Genomic DNA, 22,375 nt, shown 5'->3' on the forward strand with positions numbered 1-22,375 from the left:
GACACCAGCATCAGCATATGTACTTCAGAACTGCCATTTACTTTTACAAAAACAATAAAGAGGAAGAATGTCCAAGTTAAATGTCATGTAGTGACATTTTCATGTGTACTAAAATCTGTTGTCTGTCTAAAACAATGTAATTTACATGACCAGGTAATGGGTCATTATTTCTGTACCCTGTCCAGTCAAAGCATTTAGCAAAAATATGTGAGAGGAAACACCTTTGATTTTCAAGGGAGTGCCAAATGCTGGTGAATTTCAATGGAGTATTTGGGCTTCAGCGCAGTATGAACATTGATGTATGTGATTCAGTTATTTTCTCTGTCTGTCAAGATTACTTTTAACCATATGTACAATATGGCAGAATTTGGTCCTGCAGTTTGAAGTTTAAGAATTAGATTTATTACTGAATTACATATATGGACTGTTTAAACTTCCTGCTCTAAATGTCTGGTCTGGAAAATTACTGTCAATAAAAAAAGAACTGGAGGAAGAAAACAGCACAATGTTTTACTGCTTTTCAATTTCAAATCTGAATTGGAAAGACTGTTAGTTTGATCCGGATTTTTAAAATTGAGCTGTGTCCTTCCATCTCAAGTAGCATTAGCAAAGAATTCCTGCAGGCAAATTTTGTCTCAGTCTACACCAGGATTACAAAAATATAAACAGACTGGATTTTGCCCAACTGTTCTGAAAAATGTAATAGGAAGAATACACTGTCATAGCTCTGCAGTAGCAGCAAGAACAAAGAACAATGAATATGTGGTAGCAACATGAGTCAGACTGCAAAAACAGGATTAATCTGAAGATGGGTTTGTTTACGCATAATCACTTTTTTTAATAAAAGAATCACACCTAAATGCTCTTGTGCACTAATTTGCTTATTTAGCTTTTTTTTTTTTTTTCATTCAACATTGACAACCTAAAATGCTTTCAATTAAATAAATAAGTTTATGTATCTTTTCAGAGTAAATTTGGATTGTAATCTATGGGTTTTATTCATTAAATAAAAGTGTTCGTTTTTTTTCTATATAATCTTTGTAATGACTAGGTTACATTTTTGTGCCAAATAACACAAATATTTTTGTGCAGTAAACATCTCTGAGGATCTTAAAATGTCAGATCTTCTGTGCTGGGGGAACAGGCAACCAGCTTGTAATTATCTTCTGAGCAGCTGCATGAATCCACCTGAGCTATGCTACAGAATTTAAAGTTATAATTTTAACTGGAGATTACATTAACACACAAAGAGATACTTACTGCAGTCAGCTTCATCCGATAGGTCTTTACAGTCCGGTTTATAGTCACAGACAAAATGAGATTCTATGCAATCCTTATTCCAACACATAAAATCAGTGAGGGCAGGGCATTCCTTTGGATCCTCTCCAGCTGAAAACAACAGAACACTAAAATCAAAATTACAATTAAATCAAAGAATGCTCTTTTTAATTTGTTTAGCCATTATACACCATGACTTTAGTGATTTACTACTTCCACCTGACGCTATTTTGTCACACTCTTTTAATGATGCATTATCTGTGCCTAGACAACTGCATTGGCCTAGCAGGGCAGGGTGTTTTGCCTGGAAGAAAATCCAGATCAGCATCAGCATGACTGTTTCCCTGCTTTATTTGTTGTGTACATTCCATAAAATAGGATCCATGAAAGGTAGACAAGCCAAAGTCTTTATAATAGTCATAATTATAGGACATCACATGGAAAATAAGACCATTTTAAGTGGGGAAAATTCAATAATTTACAACACTTGTGTGATGCATATACTTCTAAAACCTTTATATGATGTTTGGGTTTTTTGAAGAGTGCAGAGAAACTTTAGCAGTGTGACTTAAATTGCTTAACAACAGAAAATATTTAAAGGTAGAACTATTGGGATACAACAATTTTCACATCTTATTTCACCGCATATGACATAGATATGTTATTACCATGCCAAGGAATTAAGAAAAAAAAAAAAAAGACATTTTTCATTAGTTCCACTTTTCTGACTGTGTTATTCTGCAGTTATTTTGGGGAAGCTACAACAATAAAATGCATCAGTGAGCCATGGAAAGGAAAGGAATGAGCTGGTTCCACATAAGAAAATGTCAAAGGTGGAAAACAGTGAAATATCTGATATCAAAACATAGATTGGTCACACAATGGAAGTGAGAAAAGTTAGAGGAGGTGAAAATTTTTTGGTAAGTACTGAGCTTATTTCTGAATATTCTATGAAAAATTTAAACAGAACTGATATCTGAGATATTTAAAAGCAAAATAAAGCCTTTCATTTTAATTTAAGAAAACCATTGACTAAAAATAAACTTGCATTTACTGTTGCATTTAATGAAAAAGAACCCCCCCCTTTTTTTCATATCTTTCCTTTTCCCTGATCTTTGACATAGGCACTAAACTGACCAATACATTATTTGCTCCATTATACAAATAATTTTACATAATGAAAAACATCCATGTAGATACAGAATGCTCGTTTACATTCCTAGCATAAGTGATAAAGGAATTGCTCAGAGCAAAGGAAGGCATTTTTTTTCTTCTTTATTTATTTATTTTTTATTTTTTAATGAGAACACAATCTCCAAAATTCTATTATTCTAATTCTGTTATTGAAATATCTATTCATTTCTAGCACTGTTGCACATTTTGTGAATGAGTTAATTTCATTCTTCATTATGCTTTTCTCTCCTTTCTCTTACTATTATCAAGTCCACAAGTTTGTGGGGTCTGAAGACTATACAGATAGGCAGCAAATCAAAAGACCATAAAAGTCTAATTTTAATTTTCATGTTTCTAACATGCAAATAACAGTAGTAGTGAAATTATCCTGAGAAAAGATGTGATGCCAGATAAAAAAAAAAAAAAAAAGGAACCAAAGGAATCAGAACAAAACTAAAGAACAACAACACAAACTAGATAAGAAAACAATAGGTACATAACGTTCTATTGGTACAATGAAAATTCCTCCAGATTTTTTTCTTAACTTGGTCAAAAAATACCTTCTCTTAGAAAGAGATATTCTTCCATTCCTTTCCGGGAAAAAAAAAAAAAAAAAAAAAAAAAGAGGGAATATTTAAAATAACAAAACCACAAACCAAAATAATAGAAAATATAAAATCAAAAAATGATTTAAAAAGATAGAGGACTTTTCTTAGCTTACAGCTGAGCACTAGATCAGTAGAGAAACAACTCGATTAACAAGAATCAGTTGAGCAGTTAAACTGTTGATCTTCTCCTAGATAAAATTTGCCATGCATATTCTTGTAGACCAGTTTATTTACCCTTACAGTGAATACTCCAAGATTAGATTCTCATAAATTAAAAGATCAAAAGTGTTACTATGGCATAGCAAAATGGTAATCATTTATCATTCTCCTTTTATTTGTTTCCTCCTTGGAATGGTAGTATTTCCTGAAAACCAGGACACCACAAGAATCTATCATAGGACATATTTTAGGTAAAGTGACTTCATGTTATGCAAATCCTTAAGCCAAATGAAATTACAGTACTTGAAAAACAAAAAAGCATACACAGGATATCACATTTCAATTAAGTACAATTTGGATTGATACAGCAAAAGCCATATAATCTTCTAAGTAGCACTTAAGAGACCAACAGAATTGACTTGGCTCGTTGATCACTAAATCCTACAAAAGAATTGTGTTACTGATGGTTGCTGCAGGAATTTACTTTTACATACACTCATTTTCTAAATGTTTTGTACTGTCAGAGTACCAGTAAAGGTAAGAATTTCCCTCCTAAGAATATATGTGTGTTTGTGTATATACATAAAACAAGAAAGACAGGCTTGAACAAATGTGTACATACCACAAATAAATTGAAACTCTAATCCAGACTCATCACCAGATATATATTTACATTTCTCCATCTCCAGTCTATAAGTTATTTATGAAAGACTAGTTCATATAGTACTCCCATAAAGTATAAATGTGATGAGATTCATTTGAAGATAGTCAATAAATATATGAATACAAATACAGACACCTTGTTTCAATTACCAGGAAAAGATCAAATATAAAAGAATTCTTGAAAATGGTCTTCTTTCCTTTATGTTTGCTACTAGAGGACTATAAATGCAAGACCTTTCTTGTACAAAGTTGTATAATATAAAATATTCCTGTGATATCACTCACATCTAAAAAAAGAAATATATATATATAAAAGGCAAAAGACAAAAAAAAAAAAAAAAAATCTGTATTACAACACTTAAGTTTTACATACATTGTCAGTGGTTATGTTTGACCAGTGCTATGTGACTGTGAAAGGTAAAGGGTAAATCTCAAGTTAATTATTGGCGAAGACCACAGAGAACAAGCTGTTTTGAGAAGCAATGCGTAACTCAAACACAAGTACACTGAACTGATGCTCACCAAGAGTCTCATCTTCTCTGCTCTCTCTAAGAGGAATACATGTCCTCACTTAACAATAAAATGACACCATGTTAACAGTAAGAAAGGAAACATGTAATGTATATTCAAGGTAAATAATACTTTTTAATTATTCTCTTTTTAAAAATTCTGAGTAGAAATGTTTTCAAATTACAGCTGAAAATTCACCACTTTTTATTATTTGTTGTTTAAATTGTGCTGAACAATGAGAGTATATAATTTCTCTCTCCTCTTTCAAAATACCTGAAACATAGGAATAATCAAAAATAATCAAAAAAAAGTTAAGAAGTGCTGTTGAAAATATTACTTGAACATTTCTCTCCAAGTTTCACTGTGCTTAAATTAAAATGTATGAATAAAAAGCTCCTAGAAGGCTTCATTAGATCTGAAACTCAACTATATTCAGCACTGTGAAGTTCAGAATTTATGAAACACAATTTGCATCAAGCTTGTCATTTGCTTACCTCAACTGTTTAGTACCATTTTCTACATGACTTTTTATATAACATTACAACGCCATTAACATAATCATCAATAATGTTTCTGTCCATGAATGATCTTGGCAATCTTTTGCAGGGAAAGCTAGATGAAAAGTTTATACTGATGGAAGCTAGATATCATTTCAAATAAAGTTCTCTTGTAATTCAAAAACTGTAGGGAATTCTACTCACAGTATGTGTCATTGAAAAGGCCAGATTTAATCTGAAATTATTGTTTCTGATATAAACAGCAGATCTAACAAATTATATTTACTCTTAGGAGAGAATTTCACCTGTAGATACGAAAGTCTGCTAATGGGCTTCCTAAAGATGCTCAAGGCAAGTTGGAGTTTGCCAACTAAGGAAATAAAATAAACTGGAAGAATAAAAACTGAATCCATAGTTCTGGAAATGTACAACTGGTTCTGGTTCAAGCAATAGAAAATACTTTTTTTAAAAAAAAAAAAAAATAAATCTCTTCAACTTCTTGCCCCGATACACATGTCAGACAAGGTCAGAATATTTTAAATTTATTTAAGAATGAGAGACTGTGTGGGCTGTATCAGCAAGATAAGGAGCTCATGCTTATAGTACACTGATGTAGAAAGGGGAAATATTTTGCTAACTTCTAAATGAGACTTTAAGGAGAAGCACTGAGAACTGAGGAATGAGTAATGTTCCGGTATTCCAAGCTTTACCCTTTAGAAGCCTACAAGTGGTAACAGAAGAAGGGATGGCAAAAAATCAATTGATTCTTTTGCAGAAAATTCTACTTCCCAATAACTATGAACAAGTTCAATCACAGAGAATATGATCTGAAAACATTTGACGTGATCTCTGCCTCCTGATCATTTCCCCTCTCCCTGCATCACTGACATCCTGATTCCGGTGCAGAGAACTACATTACATCTCAAAAAGTTCATCTGAATAGATTACTTTCACACCTTTTCAACAATATTTAACCTACAAAATTAATGTCAATATGCCATTTCATTGTGGTGTAAAAGTATCTTGCCACCCAGTAACAGCACTCCCCCCCACCCTTTTCATAGATTCCTTAAAAATATCTTGTGAATATTATGGAGGTTATTTGTTTGTTTGTTTAATATATGGGCTTGTCCCAGTGTGGTCCACAGGGGTTGTTACAGTCCAATGAAATACAGCACACAGGTGCAAATCACATTATTTGCAACAAGAAGGCACTTCCTTGCTCTTGCAGAGCCATCATTAGATACAAAGTTCTTCTTGGGTGTCATACTGCATGGAGAGGTATGATGAAACCAAACATTTGTGTCATCTGTACTCTAAGTAAAAAAGTAAAAAATCTAAGTAAAAAGGTTGGCCTATGCATCCAAACACTAGGAAGTTTCAGTTGTTTTCTCTCTGATCTGCAAAGCTTGGATGTAATCCTAATGAGAAAGAATTTTGCCACTGAGACTTTCAAAGCTTCTTTTTTATGGGAGCATGGAAGTAAAGTTGTTCGAAGGATTGCTATACCTTCACCTATGGTGTCAGCTATAAACAGAAGGTGAGGGGGAATACAAATATGCAAGAGGAAAGAGAAAGAAAGTTTACCACCAGGCAAAGGAAGCTTTATGTTTTAAATAAAATTTCTTTTCAGCTGCACTTGTTAAATCAATCTCTTATTAATAGGAGTACGAGGAATTTTATTACACTGAATTGTTAGATGATGAGGAAAATATATAAATCAAAGAAGTAACCAAGTATTTTAGAAATTCCTGTTTAATCTGAATTCAGAGGTGGTTTTTGTTTTTTTCCACATTTTCATTTATTTTTCTTTGTTTATTTTTCAGGTGATGCCCTGTGATGCCAAAATAACTGTATGATGGATGAGTAAGGGGTATATTCATGTTTGTATTCTTTCTTTTCTGTATCTGGAGTACTCTTTTCTTTCAAATTATGGATGCACAAAATCCAGGCTACCAGCAACAGAATATCTGACGAGTTGCACACTTGATTCACTATTACATGACAGCAAGCCATCAGCAGAAGAGCAAATCAATAATGCTTAAAGTTCTCCTTAAGGTTACCAGGAATCATACCAGACCACAGCTTATTTCTGGTGGGATTTTGTAGAAGATGTTATCATGGCACAGGTATCAGAAATCTTAAAAACAAAATTATCAGTGAAGATTATTCTGTGAAACACACAAAGATATTTTACAATCTTATTAAAGCAAAATTAAAGTTTTTGTTCTTTACTTTTTTTTTTTTTTTTTTCCTTTTAGCCTGCAAATAACCCCATACATGTTCAAAGTCAATGATTAAAAAGTATACAAGATAACCACTCTAAACACCATTCAGATCACATAAGATCTTCTGGCACTAAACCAGTAAAAACTTGTACAAGAAGGTGAAAACAGAAAAAAATAAAATATTTCAATCTTAATTAATTAATAAATTGATAAATTAATATTAAGAACAGTCTTTCTCTGTCTGACACATGACTCCAATGTTACATTTCACATTCTTTCTATAAAAACATCAAAGTAAAAAGATATCAGACTTGGAACTTATATTATTTTTGTTATCAAAACATAACTTACCCCTTCAAAACCAACTGATAATACTCATTTAAACTATCTTTGTTTCTATCTGTGACAATACTTGCAAGGCCTCTCACACTTCCAATAAATCCACAGTTGCTTCTTGACCTTCACTTCCATAGAAATCAGTGAGAGCTGATGGAAATGAGCCTTGCTGGATAGGGCCCCAGCAGCTCACATCATAAAAAATAAAATTCTCTATAGTATTCTACTGATACAGAAGCTTTTAATTAATTTTTAAAGGGAAATTAAGTGAAAAGATTTTCCTTTGTCAGTTGAAAATGCTCATATACCATAAGCTATGTAAAACACAGTTATATAACTGAAATGCAAAGTCTGCAGTTATGGTGCAGTTGATACAAGAGAAGGAAGGGATGCTATCCAAAGGGACCTGAACAAGCTTGAGAAGTGGAGCCAAATGAACCTAATGAGGTTCAACAAGTCTAAGTTTCAAGGTGCTACACCTCAGTCAGGGCAATACCAGACATGAGGACAGATCAGGTAGTGAACCCATTGAGAGAAAAACCCAGTGAACCCCTGAAGAGAAAGACTTGGGGGTTCTAGAGGACAAAAACCTTTACATGAGTCAGAAGTGTATGCTTATTGCCCAGAAATCCAACAGTATCCTGAGCTGCATCAACAGAGGCATGGCCAGCAGGTCAAGGGAGGTGATGGTTCCCTTCTGCTCTGCCCTGTGAGGTATCACCTAGACCTACTGCATCCAGATATGGGGCCCACAGCACAAGAAAGATGTGGATCTGTTAGAGTGGTCCAGAGGAGGCCCATGAGGATGATCAGAGGGCTGGAGCACCTCTTTTATGAAGAAAGACTGAGAGAGCTGGAGATGTTCAGCCTGGAGAAGAGAATTCTCCAGGGAGACCTCACTGTGGCCACTTAATGGAAGGTTATAAAAAGGATGTAGAGAGACTTACACAGGCAGATAGTGATAGGATAAAGGTAAATCATTTAAAAGTAAAAAAAAAAAAAGAAAAAAAAAAAGATTTAGATTAGATATTAGGAAGAAATTCTTTACTCAGAGGGAGGTGAGGCACTGGCACAGGCTGCCCAGAGAAGCTGTGGATGCCCCGTCGCTGGAGGTGTTCAAGGCCAGGCTGGACAGGGCTTTATGCAACCTGGTCTGGTGGAAGGTGTCCCTTCCCATGGCAGGGGGGGTGGGACTAGATTATCTTTATGGTCCCTTCCAACCTAAGCCATTCTATGATTTTATGATTCTATCATTCTATGAAGTCTGCAGAGCTAAACCGTCTCCATGCAGATTTCCTTATGATGTGTACGGCTTCTTTCTATAACATGCTATATGAAAGCAAGCAGAAAGCAAACACATGCACAATAAAATAAGCCTTTGGATTTATTAAACTCTGCTATAACTACTGATTATTACCATACTGCAAAAAAACAATTCTAATATTCACTTGGCCTAACGCACTGTCCCTCTCTTCCCTCTTTGCTCTGTTCAGTGAAATACATTATTTCTGTGAAAAGGCAACTATTTTGTTGTGTTGACTATAAACCATGAGCCAGGAATGTCATTCAGCAGCTTCGGAAAGGACAGTTTATGCGGAGGAGAAGGCTACCCCAAAACATCCCAAAGCTTCAGAACTGATCTGAAATCCTTCCCCAAAACTACATGCTACCCACTGGGAAGCAGCTAAACTTTCAGTGTTTTCCCATGATTTTTTCCTATTTAAGGCTTTCTTAATTCCATTCCTTGCTGTTTATTTCAAACCTGTTATTCAGGTTTTAATTTTCAACTATATTTTAGGTTTTTCTGTGCATGGTCTATTCCTCTGCTTATGTAATTACATTGGCTAGAGTATCTATAATACTGTATGAGATTTTAGTTTAATCTAAAAAGTCTCAGCGCAAAATACAGATGTGGCCTCCAGTTCCCATATGGGACCCTGGCCATGTGTCTAGGTCAGCAATTCTGCAGCTACGAACATGGTACATGAATAAGTGCTTTAAATCAAGTCAACCCCTGACCCCTTCTGGTCTGTATGCTACTCTTCTCCTTGGGTGTGGCCACAATAAGATTGTGGTTGCTGTCTTTTAGCTTTGTTACAACAATTGAAATAAATATGTGAACTCTGTGTTGAAAAACAAAACAAAACAACAACAACAACAACAACAAATTTAGACATGACATGCTTTCTCTGTCCTGAATGCCCCAGGCCTCAGACAGGAAATGTTGTTTTTGAGAATCTAGAAAAATGCTTTTTTTTTTTTTTTTTTTTTTTTGTCTGTTCTACAAAGGTAAAGAATCTATAACAACAAAAATGAAAAAGGTGAGATCAGGCTCCTTCATGTCATCATGCCAACAGGAAGGTCAGCATACCAAAAATCTTGAGAAAATTAAGCAAACAGATTTCAGCTTGTGGAGTACGAAGCAAAAAATATCATACACAGAGCTGATGTGAAAGGCACTAACAACAATGCAATAATCCCCCTTTAATTTGAGCCCCAGTTGCACTGTGGATACAGAAAATTAATGGGGGGTGGGTTGCTTTTTTGTTTGATTGATTGTTTTGTTTTGTTTATAGATATGCACTTGTTTTCTTTCTCTCTCTTTTTTGTTTTTGTTTTTTTGTTTCCAGACGTTAAAAAGCAGGTATATAACAGGGTTCTGATCCTGCTGAAGAGCAAAGGTATAAGCATAAACACATTCCAATAGGATACAGGCACCTAAACTTTAATGAAAACTCTGCTGTGCATAGTATATGATACTGAAGAAGTTTTGAGTGATATCTTTATCATATAAAGATAATGTCTCTTAAATGCAAAAACATACACCATGCAAGTGACAATTCTATGAAAGATTATTATCTTGGGATTCCAACTAACCTTTTTTAAAAAAAATCTTATTTGGATTGTATTTTGAACTCCAACTGTGCATTTTAAACTCCATGAGAAAGGCCCCCTTTGAATCACCCATTTTCATAAACATTAATTTTCTGGATAGTAGACAGGCCTTTTCCTATGCAAAAGCTTTAAGTATGTAAAAATCATCAGAGCAAATGGTGCAACTGCTTTCCCAACAGAGGTTCTTGTTGAAATAATGCTATAAAACAAATAGTTTCTATACTGTAACAAACAGAAGTTACTTTCTGAACTGGTTCTCTGCCAAGGTACTTTCGTGCAGCACTGGATGTAATACACTATTAACATTCAGACTTGCAGTGACTTAGATTAAAACCAGTGTAAATTTCAGCAATTTTAACATTTTGAGAGATTTAAGATCCTTCATATGACACCTTTCCAACTCCCTATTCAAATAATTTCTTAAGCAAAATGACAACTCTGTGGAATTTTTCTAGTAATATTCTTATAACAACTATTTTTGGATTATCATAAAACACATGGTGTTAAAAGTAAGCAGCAGTATTTCTACATTTTACAAAATATGTTGATACCATCCTTATGAACTTAATGGGGAGTCACCTTCTTCCTTAAAGAAGTAATCCTGCTACTTTTATTTGATGAATATGTTTGTATACATGACTGTGAATTGTCTAAATTGTTTTAGCCCCCAAGTGGGACAGAAAATCCCATGAATGGAGTTTAACTAGACCCTACCTTATGAAATAATATGTCTGAGCATAATTTGGAAACAAACTTCAAGATCAATGTCCTTTTTTCATTCAAGAGTTATAGGGGAATAATGATCTCCCATCTCTTGTTAGGGAATCCTTACCCATTTATTCATGTCCTTTGGAGAATGATTGCATGCCTAGCTATGGGAACAAAGTGGCACTTTGAAAAAGTATGAGGGAATCACAAGCATTCATGTGTCTAAAAGAGCTTTTAACGGTACATCAGCCTTAGAATTTTATTTAAGTTCAGTTTGAAGTAGATCCCAAGTTGTATCCATTTTCCATGTCTTGCTTTACACCACAGACACCAAATGGAAAAACTACATTTTTTGAGTTGAGTTTCAATTCAACCTAAATAATCTCCCCCAGATCCATCCAGTATTGATATGTGGTCTTATCAGTGATTTTTTTACTCAACAAATCTGTTTTTATTGTCACACTATTTCCTACCAGGAACAGAGACCACATTCTTTCTTTAATGGAAACCACAATCCATTCAGTTTTCTACTTTTCTTATTTATTGATTGATTAAAGGCAAACTCTGTCTCTGTCTATGTCCACAAAGAGATACATTTAATAGGATGAATACCCTGTGATGGAGTCACAGGTTTTGTTTTACTTTGCTGGCCCTAACATTTGAACTGAACTGAGAAAAGGAATAGTGACAGAGTAGTCTCAACTCATAGTCTCAACTCTGTAGTCTCAACTCATTTATATGAGAAGGGTCTTTACAATAAAATAGGGAGGCCACAGGTTTCACTTAATATAATCTGACATAATTTATATGAAACTATTACGTACAAAAACAGATACTCAATAACTGAGCAATGATTTAAACAGAAGGAAAGTTCTTACTCAAAATCGAGTAATGAAACATAAATTCAGACTTTCATTGGATTTATCTGCAATAATTTACTGTGAGAATATAGCACTAATGCAAGACTTACTGTATGAACAGAACACTAATAAAGTTATAAAAGGGAAAACAATGTATTCATAACTGATTTTATGGATAAAGACACTATGATAAAATCAGTAAAACCATTATATACTTGAGCAAGAACATCATACATGTCCTTTTAGCATCCCTCTAGAAACTTCCCTCTTGAACTTACCTGTGGTACAGTTGTTGAACTCTATGTCATCTATTGCTGCTCCTCCTCCTAGGTCTCTGGTACGAATGCCTTCAAAGATAACTTCAAAATTTCTCAGCTTCCCCAAGTGTAACTTAACTTTGTTCCATTCATCACCATGATTTCCTGATTCACTCCATATTTTCACTGTTCCAACATCAGTCTGAAATTTGAATAAAATATATACAGTAAAACACATAAGCATGGACTATCAAATACCAGTTTTTGTATAAAAACATAGGAAGTGTAACATGCCCCTTCATTTTTGTCAAGAAATGGTAAACATATGCTTTGCCAGGATTTAAAGAAAAATAGCAAAATGAGATGATTACCATAGAAATCACAAACATCAATAATAGATCAAGTCTTGATACAGAAATTACTGTGTGTATGATTGAACTCCCAAACATTTTGGTAGAGTAGTATTTAAATTTATATAATACTGAGAAGCTTTGTGCTTTGAATACATTACTAAATGCAAGGTTGTTTTTCCATTTTAAAATTAGGGTATCTGATAAGAAAAATCTTTAATAATTGTGACAAAGGTAGTACAAGGGGAAACAACTAACAAATGTCAAATATTCATGTTTAGTATAGTTTATCTGAAGTTAAATAAGAACATTCTGACTTTCAAATATGCTAATATATTAAAAAAAATCCTTAAATATTCAATCATATCACCTAACTGACAAGTCAGCAGCAAAAAACATGCATCATTTTTAATAGTGGTATTAGAATGCAGATGTACCAGTTTCAATTGCTGTGAATAGATGATCCATATAGATGACGACACCAGCAATAAATATTTGCAAAAGTTTTTATATGTCCCAATTTAAATTCTTTATGACTGTATGTCTAATCATCCAAATCATAAACCAGACACTTTTTGCTCTTTTTTTTTTCTTTTTTTTTTCTTTTTTTTTACCAAAACCCATTAGTACTCCATCTAGGGCTAATAAAAACACTGTGCAATGCAGTAAACAAGCAAATGTAATGCATAACAAAGGCTCTAAGAAAGCAGTACATGAAGAAAGAAGATCTAAGGAAAACAGTTACAACAGTAAAAAATAGCGAGGGAAGTAAAAGACTTACATTTCTTTCTATATAGTGAACCTGTTAGATCAGATTTATGTTAATAAGATTGTCTTATGCATATTTATGATGAGAAAATGAAGCTGGGTGCTTTTGATATTGTATGCTGAATAAGAAAGTGCAGACAAGCATGGACAAAAATATATTAGCTGTTTCTGAACCAGGGAATTCACAGAATTATTGATACCTTTTGAAAGGAGGTCCTTAAACCTACCATAGCATAGTTACTGAGTTACAGCTTGATGATGGCATTTTTGTGTTTTGGAAAATCTTCATTAATAAATATGTTTAATTATTTAATTTATATACATATTTATTAATTAAATTGTTAAATATAAAAGAAAACACCAGGAATGATCTCCGTAACTGTGTGTGACTGTGTGAAACTTTTACTCCATAAATATTAAGCTGAACAAATCTATTGGTGTATACCTAATGGTATTGCACCAGCAGCAATAACATCTCTTTGTAAGTCATGATGATTGATCACACAAACAAGTACAGAGGCAGTCTTAGGCATTGCTTCTTCAGTGATGTCTCATTGGTTTAAAGCTCAAACAAAGAGAAAATAACATAATAGGACATTGTTGGTGCTTTGCACCACTAAGTCCACATATGACAACTGGTTATGATACTCACAATGTATTTCTCACAGTGAAACTCCTGACTTTTATATGCCATCATATCAGAGATTCGTTAATTCAATAGGCTTTCAATATAGCTGCCTATATTATCAGTTGGCTGATAATCAATCCAAGTTAGTTGGATTGAAACCAGAATGAATACTAGACCTTTTATAAAAATTCCACTTAAATTTCTACCTGGAAACAAATTGTAGAGGAAACTACATTAACAAAGAGCTCAACAATAGTAAGTACTGTAGTTGATGCTGATTTTAGTAGTGGTAAAACAGTTTTACAAATCTAAGAAATTTACTCATTATTTTTGTTCATCAAATATGCAGTCAACAATATAACTTCATTATTCTGGTAACTCTGAAGCCTCTATTCCCTTGATTTTAAACTATTTGAATAACCTCCAAAAGAGTATTACATATATTGGGATAATTTGTTTAGTCTGAAAACATCTTCCATCTACCCATGACAAGAATAAAATGCATGGTTATGATGAGTTATATTTGGCTTTAAGGTCTCCAACATGGAATACGAAACAAATCTTAGAAGAAAAGCACTTTTCAACACTTTATTCATTTGTTGTTTCTGGAAACTCTTTTGTCTGCCCTTGGAAAATTGAAAAAATAAAATCTCAGACATTATCTATAAGAAACTACTCATTAATTTTACAACAGCAGTTCAGTGCTGTGTATTAATAGTGAATTTAGAAGACTTAATAAGGGAATTCCTTTCAATTTATGCATTTTAATGAGATAGAAACATTCAAAACTTTTATGTATCGCAACATTAATCTCCAAATCTATAAAAAATTGCATGTTTAAGTTCAGATATATAGAAGTCAGTGGAACTTCTTTCAATGTACACAGATAAATATTTATATAAATTCAGAAAATGCTAAATGAAGCATAGTTAACCATAATATGAGCCTCAGTTGTGTTGATAGCCACGGTGGCATAACCATGAAATATCAAGTCTTTATGCACTTACAGGAACTAGATCATTTTTATTATTATTATTTTCTTTTCTCTTCCCCCCTTCACATCTCCTAGAGAGACATTGAAATATGTAGCAAACTTTTTGCTAGAATGAAGATTTTTCAAATAGAAATTTTACAAAAAGTAAAAACAAAATAAACAAACAAAGGTGTTCATGTCCTTGCATTTCACAAAGTGTCAAATATGGGTATGCTAACAAAACAGAACAGAAAGCCATTTCTTTCTCTGAGTTCAACAGTAGCAGTTCCTATACAACAGCAGCATTTCAAAAAGCATGAAAGGCTGATTATTCCTTGCTCAGCTATAGCTCTATAGAGCAAAATGGAAAAAACAAAACAAAACAAACAAACAAACAAACAAAAAAACACATCCCCTACAGAAGTAAATGTAGGCTGTTCTAATCTGGAGTGCAAAGTCCCTTCAAAAATACAAACACACTGTCTGCGTGAAACAACTAAAAAGAGGTAGGAAAAGGAGTGACAGGCAGGCTGTCAGATCTCCTCCCCAAGTCCAGACAGTGTAGCTGGCTTGGCTAAGGGATATAGCCAAGGGGATATATACATTTTTTTGGATACATACTTGGCATATGGGAATCATAGTTTTTACTCTTTTCAGATTCCATGCTATGAATTATTATTTTGTTTTCTTTATTCATTTAATCTGTCTGGTGCTTTGGCATTTCTTTCATATCTTTGGAATGCGTTTGCTTCAAAAACATAAATGTGGCCAGGGGTTGGGAGGAAATCTGAGCTGTGACCTCCCTATTGCATCCAGAAATCCTATGATCTTTTTTTTTTTTTTTTTTTTTTTTTTTTTTTTTTTCATTCCAATCTGCATGTATTAATGTACAAGAGATATATGACAATCAGAAGAAATCTATCTCAGCATAGAGGAGGCTTGAGGCCACAGAGTCACCTTTCTTTCTGTTTTGGTGAGGCTGCTCTACTGACACATACATATATGGAGTGTCTGGATTGCTCTTCTGCCTGGCCTGATGACAACAGGTCCAGTCTAACTCTATGCTCCACTAGACTGATAAAAGACAAATAAGATTTGTGGCTTTGGCCGATAATATCAACACTGTCCATGTGTGGGAGTTGATCATGCTGGCTACTGGTCAGGGTAAAAATCCTATTTTCCTACTAAGGTAGGTAAACTTGCAGAAGTCTAGCTGCACGTAATCCTGTAAAAATTATATATATATATATCTAATGATAATAATAAAAAATCTATGATCTGTCTTTCTGCCACTCATCCACATCTGTGGTTTCAGCCCTCTTCTGCATTGTAAACATCATACCCTGTGCAACACACTCCCTTCTTTGCTACAGTTGCTTGAGCTCAAGCTAGTCTCTTTTCCTCATGCCAGTACATTTGTATCAAAGCCGTATGTGTATCTTTCTTACATATCACAACATTCACCTTGGCCTTCCTTCCAGTTCAGTTTTGTTCACCTCACACTCTGACTTCCCTTAACTTCTCCCTTTCATATCTAAATCCAGGTCATTATCCACTTTCCCATGTGCATTGTTGCCAGCACTTCCACTCCAGCTAAGCACAATGATAAGATACTTGCATCACTTGCACTATTACCACCCTACCACTCTCAGCCTAAGGAGAGGTTTCAAAGAAACATAAGAAACAGCATCCAGAAAACTGTGTGTATAAAAGTAAACAGACCTTAACAATACCACATCACTTTTAATACATGACAACCACCATTTTTTTTTCTGTTCATACTAAATTGTCAGGTTGATATTTTTCTTCCCCAAAACACACACTGATACTACTAAAACCGTAAGTGAAGAGGATGTTTTTGTTTCATACTCTAAAAAGTTGTTATTAATTGTATGTCACTGCCCTCTATGGGTCGAACACAGTGGAAGGCCAAGCCGAGGTGATAAACCAACCTTAGGGAAAGTTTAACGTTTAAAAGATATATTTCTATTGACTTGTAGCAGTTAAGTCCTGGTCTTCCACTGTCCCATCATGCTCATCGATAAAGGTTGTCAAAGAGTGGGAGAATGACTGTCCAAGAAAACCATGAACTGTTTAGATCTGTACAATTATATGTCTTGCCATATTGGAAAATTCCTACTCATATGCAAAGGATTTTTTTTACCTACCCTCTGATACTCTGAGGGGAATATTTCTTAACAATTTCATTACATGGCAATTCAGAATCTTCTCCATGCTTGCCTTCATCTGAATGATGATCTAAGTGCTTACAACCACTCTTCTGAGAACCTAATGGGGATATAGCATATCTTACTGGTCTCGATATCCTCATGAACTCACTTGAGGACACTAACAATGAAGGAAAGGGAAGAATTTATTCCTCTCATAGAATTCCTTTTACTTTGTGGCTGGGTTTAACATTTTCCCTATGCAGCAGAGGCCACTATTATTCTTAAGGCTACATTTCTAATGCAGTCAGAACAATATTAGAAACTGAATCCAGACCATGCAATAGGAACATGTAATTCTCCCTCACAAGATATTGGAAAGTTTTTATGAATCCACTCTCCACCAGAGAAATACACTAAGAATTCCAGCTTGAATATAAAGGTTCTGACATGAGAATATCTGCTTTGTTAATTCTGCAGTGAAATAGCAACAAAACCCAGGTTTTGCTCTCAGTCCGTACCTCTCCTATTCATGTTGTGAGCTGAAAGGAATTCAGAATCTTTCCCTGGCTCATTTACATTGATATTTGTTTCAGTAGAGCCACAGGAAATGAAGCCGAGCTTACCAAATGGATGGAGGCAATAAAAACATTTGCTAAATATTCCTGGACTCCTCAAATCAAACATACTAGAGGGCTTTTTAATCAGAGAGAGAATATTTTTAAATGAATAATCAAAAAACATTAACTGTTTATTATTACTATATAAAGACACTTCAGATTGACAGTATCAAAACGCTTCCTGAAATTTTTCTGTGGAACTATTTTGACTTTTGAAATTATTTTTAAACATTTAGGAAAAAGCTTTTCTCCTTTGCTTTCACATTCATTTGAAAACAGCATCTTCCTGACAAACTGTTGCCATACAGATTTTTTAAGCAGAATATATGCTATACAAAGCACAAAAACATATTATAGAAGCAACATGATGCAAGTTTAACTGTCACTTTTCAGTTATCAACTTTTTCATGCATGCTAATCCTTCTGTTTCACACAAGTATTTCAGGAAGGCAGTTTATTTTTCAGTCTATGTCTTCTTGGTTCAGAATCAAAAGTATTTTCATGATGTACAAGTTAAGTTTACTAATAAATATGTTTTTAATGAAGTTTTATTTTCTTCACAGTAATGTCATGATTAAAGCTTTTTGATTGCTGGCCATGTAGTTTAAAGTGGGGGCATTGCACAAATACTGCTTCTCTGCTTCCCCCTTTTAGTCAGCAAGGAGTGGAGCACAGTCCTGCACTTTTAAAAGTACATCCAATAAAAAAGACATATCAGGAAGAAAAAACACAACTTTTCCTAATTTGCCCAAAATTTTAAGACATTTTCTGTGAAGCAGTGGCTCTCTAAATCACAAATCAGTGAATATCTTTTCTGACATTTTTAGCACTATCTATCTACTTATTTAGTCCTCACTGCTTGAGAGTTAGCCCTATTTTCAGTAGGTGCTTAGCAACTTCTAAATAGATTTTGGCAGTCTTTACCTCTGCACACTGCAGCACACAGAATACTTGTATATTTTTAAAGATATTGGCTCCTAGGACTAAGTCTTTCATATGTTCTTGGAAAAAAAAAAAAAAAATGCACATAACTGCAATAAAACCGAATGATGCTTTCTAGCAGAATCTATCTTAAAATGAAAAAAAAAAAAAAAAAAAAAGTGAATTGTCTTCTTCACCTAAAGTTTTCAAAGTACTTGGCAAAGTACTTGACAGATTCTAACTCTTTTAATTTCTCACCAATTTTCTCTTAAAACTTAGCTTCCTAAAAGTATATTGCTTAAATTATTTTTAAAAAAGTAATAACCCTGCCATGACTTACCTCGTATTTTGTTCAAACAAAACAAGTTCTACATCGGGTAGATAATCCACATACAGTATCAACTTATTACAATAATTTAAATCAGTGAAAGTATTAACCTGAGTCAATATTTCTTCATCTAGGATTTGAAATTTATGTTCACTTTTCTTTTCTTTTTTTTTTTCTTTCATTTTTTCCTTTTTTTTTTTTTTTTTTTTTTTTTTTTTTTTCCCAGAAAAAATATGAAAAAGCTTTATTAATTTTTTTTTTTATGCTTTTCTGTTTTTGGTGGTTATTATTAATTAAAGAAATTTTTTTTTTTTTTTTTTCCCTGATTCAGTGGCAGCAGAAGTCTGACAGAACTATCTAATGTTTTGAAATTTTCAGTGTTGGAGATTATGGACAATGCCCAAGAATAACTCAAAAGAAAAGTCTACATATTTAGAACACTCCCATTGGGGTCATGATCGGATAGCCCTGGGGGAGATTTCAGCTGGTTTCTTAGACTGTATGACGACAGTCTGAGAAACCCAAGCTGAAAAAGAATTAAAAATGTCTTAATACAGGAAAAAAATATCAAGATGAAGAAATATAAGGAGATTTTTCAGGACACTGGTGACATGAACAAAGGTAAGAGCAGATAATAAGGTAATGAAGATGTGAGTTATGCACGTGTCCTCTGGCATGCTGTCAATCACCATGATGATAACAATTCAGTACAAACAGTTCAAGTCTTCTCAGTTTTGACAGTCTACTTTATTTAGAGAAAGACATGTACTCTGTATAGTAAGTGTAAGTTCCTAAGTGTATGCAAAGAAGGCAAATAAAGAAGGCAAAGTCATTTGTACACGTTGTTAATCGTGTAGAAAAATCCAGTACAACAATAGCTACATACTATTCTTCTTTTAGCTACTGCTTTGAAAATTTGTCCCTCTCTTTAAATAAGCTTGCAGAGACTTGTGGTTAACATAACTATTGCATTTCAAAAATTACTGTGCATTATCTGAAGATTGAAGTTCTGCATCAAACGTATAATTCCAAAAGTTGAACTTTAAACAAAAGTTGAACTTTACAATTTCTATCACTATGCTGAGAGATTTTGAAATATTAAGAGAAAGAGGGGTAACTAGTACAGTAAATAAAAAAGGGGGAAGGAAGAAGCAGATAACAGAATTTAGCAGTCTACAGTTTAGTGTCTCAAAAGGCAGGAAAATGTAAGTGATGAGTAATGAAACAACAAGTTTTACTTTAGGAATATATCAGTGGAGAGTGATGAGCTTACTCAAGTCAAAATTACTTCAATGGAGATTTATGATTCTCAGTGCTGAAAATAGTTCATTAAAAATAAGTTTCTCTCTAATTTTTCAGTTATATTTTGACAAAAACCAGAAATGCTATTTAGTATGCCTCTGCCTTCTATAAAAACAATGGAAAAAGAAACTTCAAACTGATCAAATGGTATCTTTAAGAAATTATTTGATCCAGGCAAAATGTATACTGCATAAATACATTAACATGCATGAAAAATTGGCTTCACTTTAAAGAATAACTCACAAAATCATATAATTGCATTTCCACAGTGCATTATAGAAAAAATGAAAACAGCAAGATGAAACACTGATATTTCAGCCGCTGAGCCTTTTATTAGACAGTTTGCATATATTAGTATCAGCAGGTTTACGTAATAATAATGACAAAGCCCATTCATCCATCCCTTTCATTTTCTCCTTTGTGCAAAGCAGTAAGATGATTTTCACTCTCTGAAATATTTTGTCCATAATTTTAATTTTAAAAATTAACATTACTATTATAAAAGAATATTCATCATAATGAGCAATTTTGATAAAAATTATACCACTGATGACATTCCTCTTTTTTTTCAAAAAAGTCACGAGTTGAGGAATTCAGGAATCTCATAGTGAATTCCTTCAGAGTATCAGAAGGCATTAACAGCTCACCCTGTTGAGAGTGCCAGCACTTGTGGCTAGTAGCTAAATGGTGAGATTCTGCTCTTTCTTAATTGCTGTAAATGCAGAGTTGAGAAAAGCCAGTATCAAAAACACCTTGATAAAAAGTGACTGGTAATTCATTTGGAGACATAATTTTGTTCCATGGAGGTAGTTATTTCAAGGAATGACAAGTTGAAAAAATGAAGTTATTGCTAAAAAAATCTTATTTTGGAAAAAATATCTATACTGGGAATACAATAATAATTTACTGATTGTCTTCGAAATATTCCATCAGTATCATCTTCTTAAAAACTTGATTTATCCTGTCACAACTGTTAAATCTGTTAGATTTCATTGTAGTTGGCTTTCATTTATAACCAAGCAAACACACTTCTTTCTTGTTTGCATACTTATAGATCCCCTGATACGCTTGACATCATATATATTTACGTTTAGGTTGTCCAAATACATCTTCATATTCTATGTTACCCTTACCAGTCAGAACAGTGCAATAAAATGGCTCCTCTTTTTTAAAAGAGTATTCATTATGCACCTTGTACTACTACCTCCTGCCTTAGTTTCTCTGCCCTCCTTTATCCTCATGTACAAAAATTTCTTCTTTATTCCCTTGAATAATTCACCTTTGTGTGATTTTTTTTTTTCTTTTTTAGGTAGATTAAAGGATACAACTGTGATCCCTTCCCTTCCCTCCCTTCTTTTTTTCTTACTTTAGTTTTACTGCAAAGACTAACGAAAGCATCAAAAACATTTTATAAGACAATTAACATAATGAGTAATTTAGTTTCACTTTGTCTGAAACTTTGCCACACCTTTGTTTTAATCATGTTTTAAAGGTTTCCTCAGTTTATTCCCATCTTAGTATTGAGGCAACTATAATTCTCTGGAAAAGTAAACTCATATGGGAAATAACATAAAAACTAGAAAAATTTTGGGCAACTATTACAAGAACCTGTAATGCCAATGTAAAGACAGTATGCTAGGCATCATGCAGTGCTAAATTCCTTGGACTATGATAGAAAAGTTAAACCTTTATTTATACTGACTGCCTAAAAAAAATGCACAACATATACAGTAACAGATGTCACAGAAGTTTATGAATCAAACTCATAAAAAAAAAAAAAAAAAAGAAAAACATTTGCAGATGTGAGATAACTTAAAAATGTCATAGTTTTCCTCTTATAAGCAGGAAGAAGGAGCATATGTTGAAGTCACTATATTGGAATATGTGAGAGGCAAAACCATATTCCACTTTCAGTTTTTGTTTATCAGCTTTAACTCATCTTCCCCAGATCTCAAGTGTAAAAGCAAGTACCTTCAAAATAGTCTTGACAACTCTTTAAATGACTTCTTTTTCTTTAAGAACCATATTTTAGATAATTTTTTCTCTTAAAGAAGTATACATTAGTGTCCTCTTTTATCAGTTGGGATACTGAATGAGAGATAGGCTTCAAATTTGTTTTCCAAGTACAAGCTACTTGCCCTTAAC

General features: G+C 33.5%; 1 protein-coding gene across 1 annotated transcript in view; it reads right to left on the reverse strand.

Annotated features, from left to right (window-relative positions):
- MALRD1 (MAM and LDL receptor class A domain containing 1) overlaps positions 1 to 22,375 on the reverse strand; it is a 283,122-nt gene that overhangs the window by 97,897 nt on the left and 162,850 nt on the right. Inside the window, exons 29-30 of the mRNA XM_035319205.1 lie at positions 12,194 to 12,374; positions 1,261 to 1,389 (exon numbers count right to left, since the gene is read on the reverse strand). Coding sequence (XP_035175096.1) covers positions 1,261 to 1,389; positions 12,194 to 12,374 — 310 coding nt within the window. The remainder of the gene's footprint in view (positions 1 to 1,260; positions 1,390 to 12,193; positions 12,375 to 22,375) is intronic.

The sequence above is a fragment of the Oxyura jamaicensis genome, chromosome 2 (assembly GCF_011077185.1).
Source record: "Oxyura jamaicensis isolate SHBP4307 breed ruddy duck chromosome 2, BPBGC_Ojam_1.0, whole genome shotgun sequence".
In the NCBI taxonomy this organism is placed as follows: Eukaryota; Metazoa; Chordata; class Aves; order Anseriformes; family Anatidae; genus Oxyura; species Oxyura jamaicensis.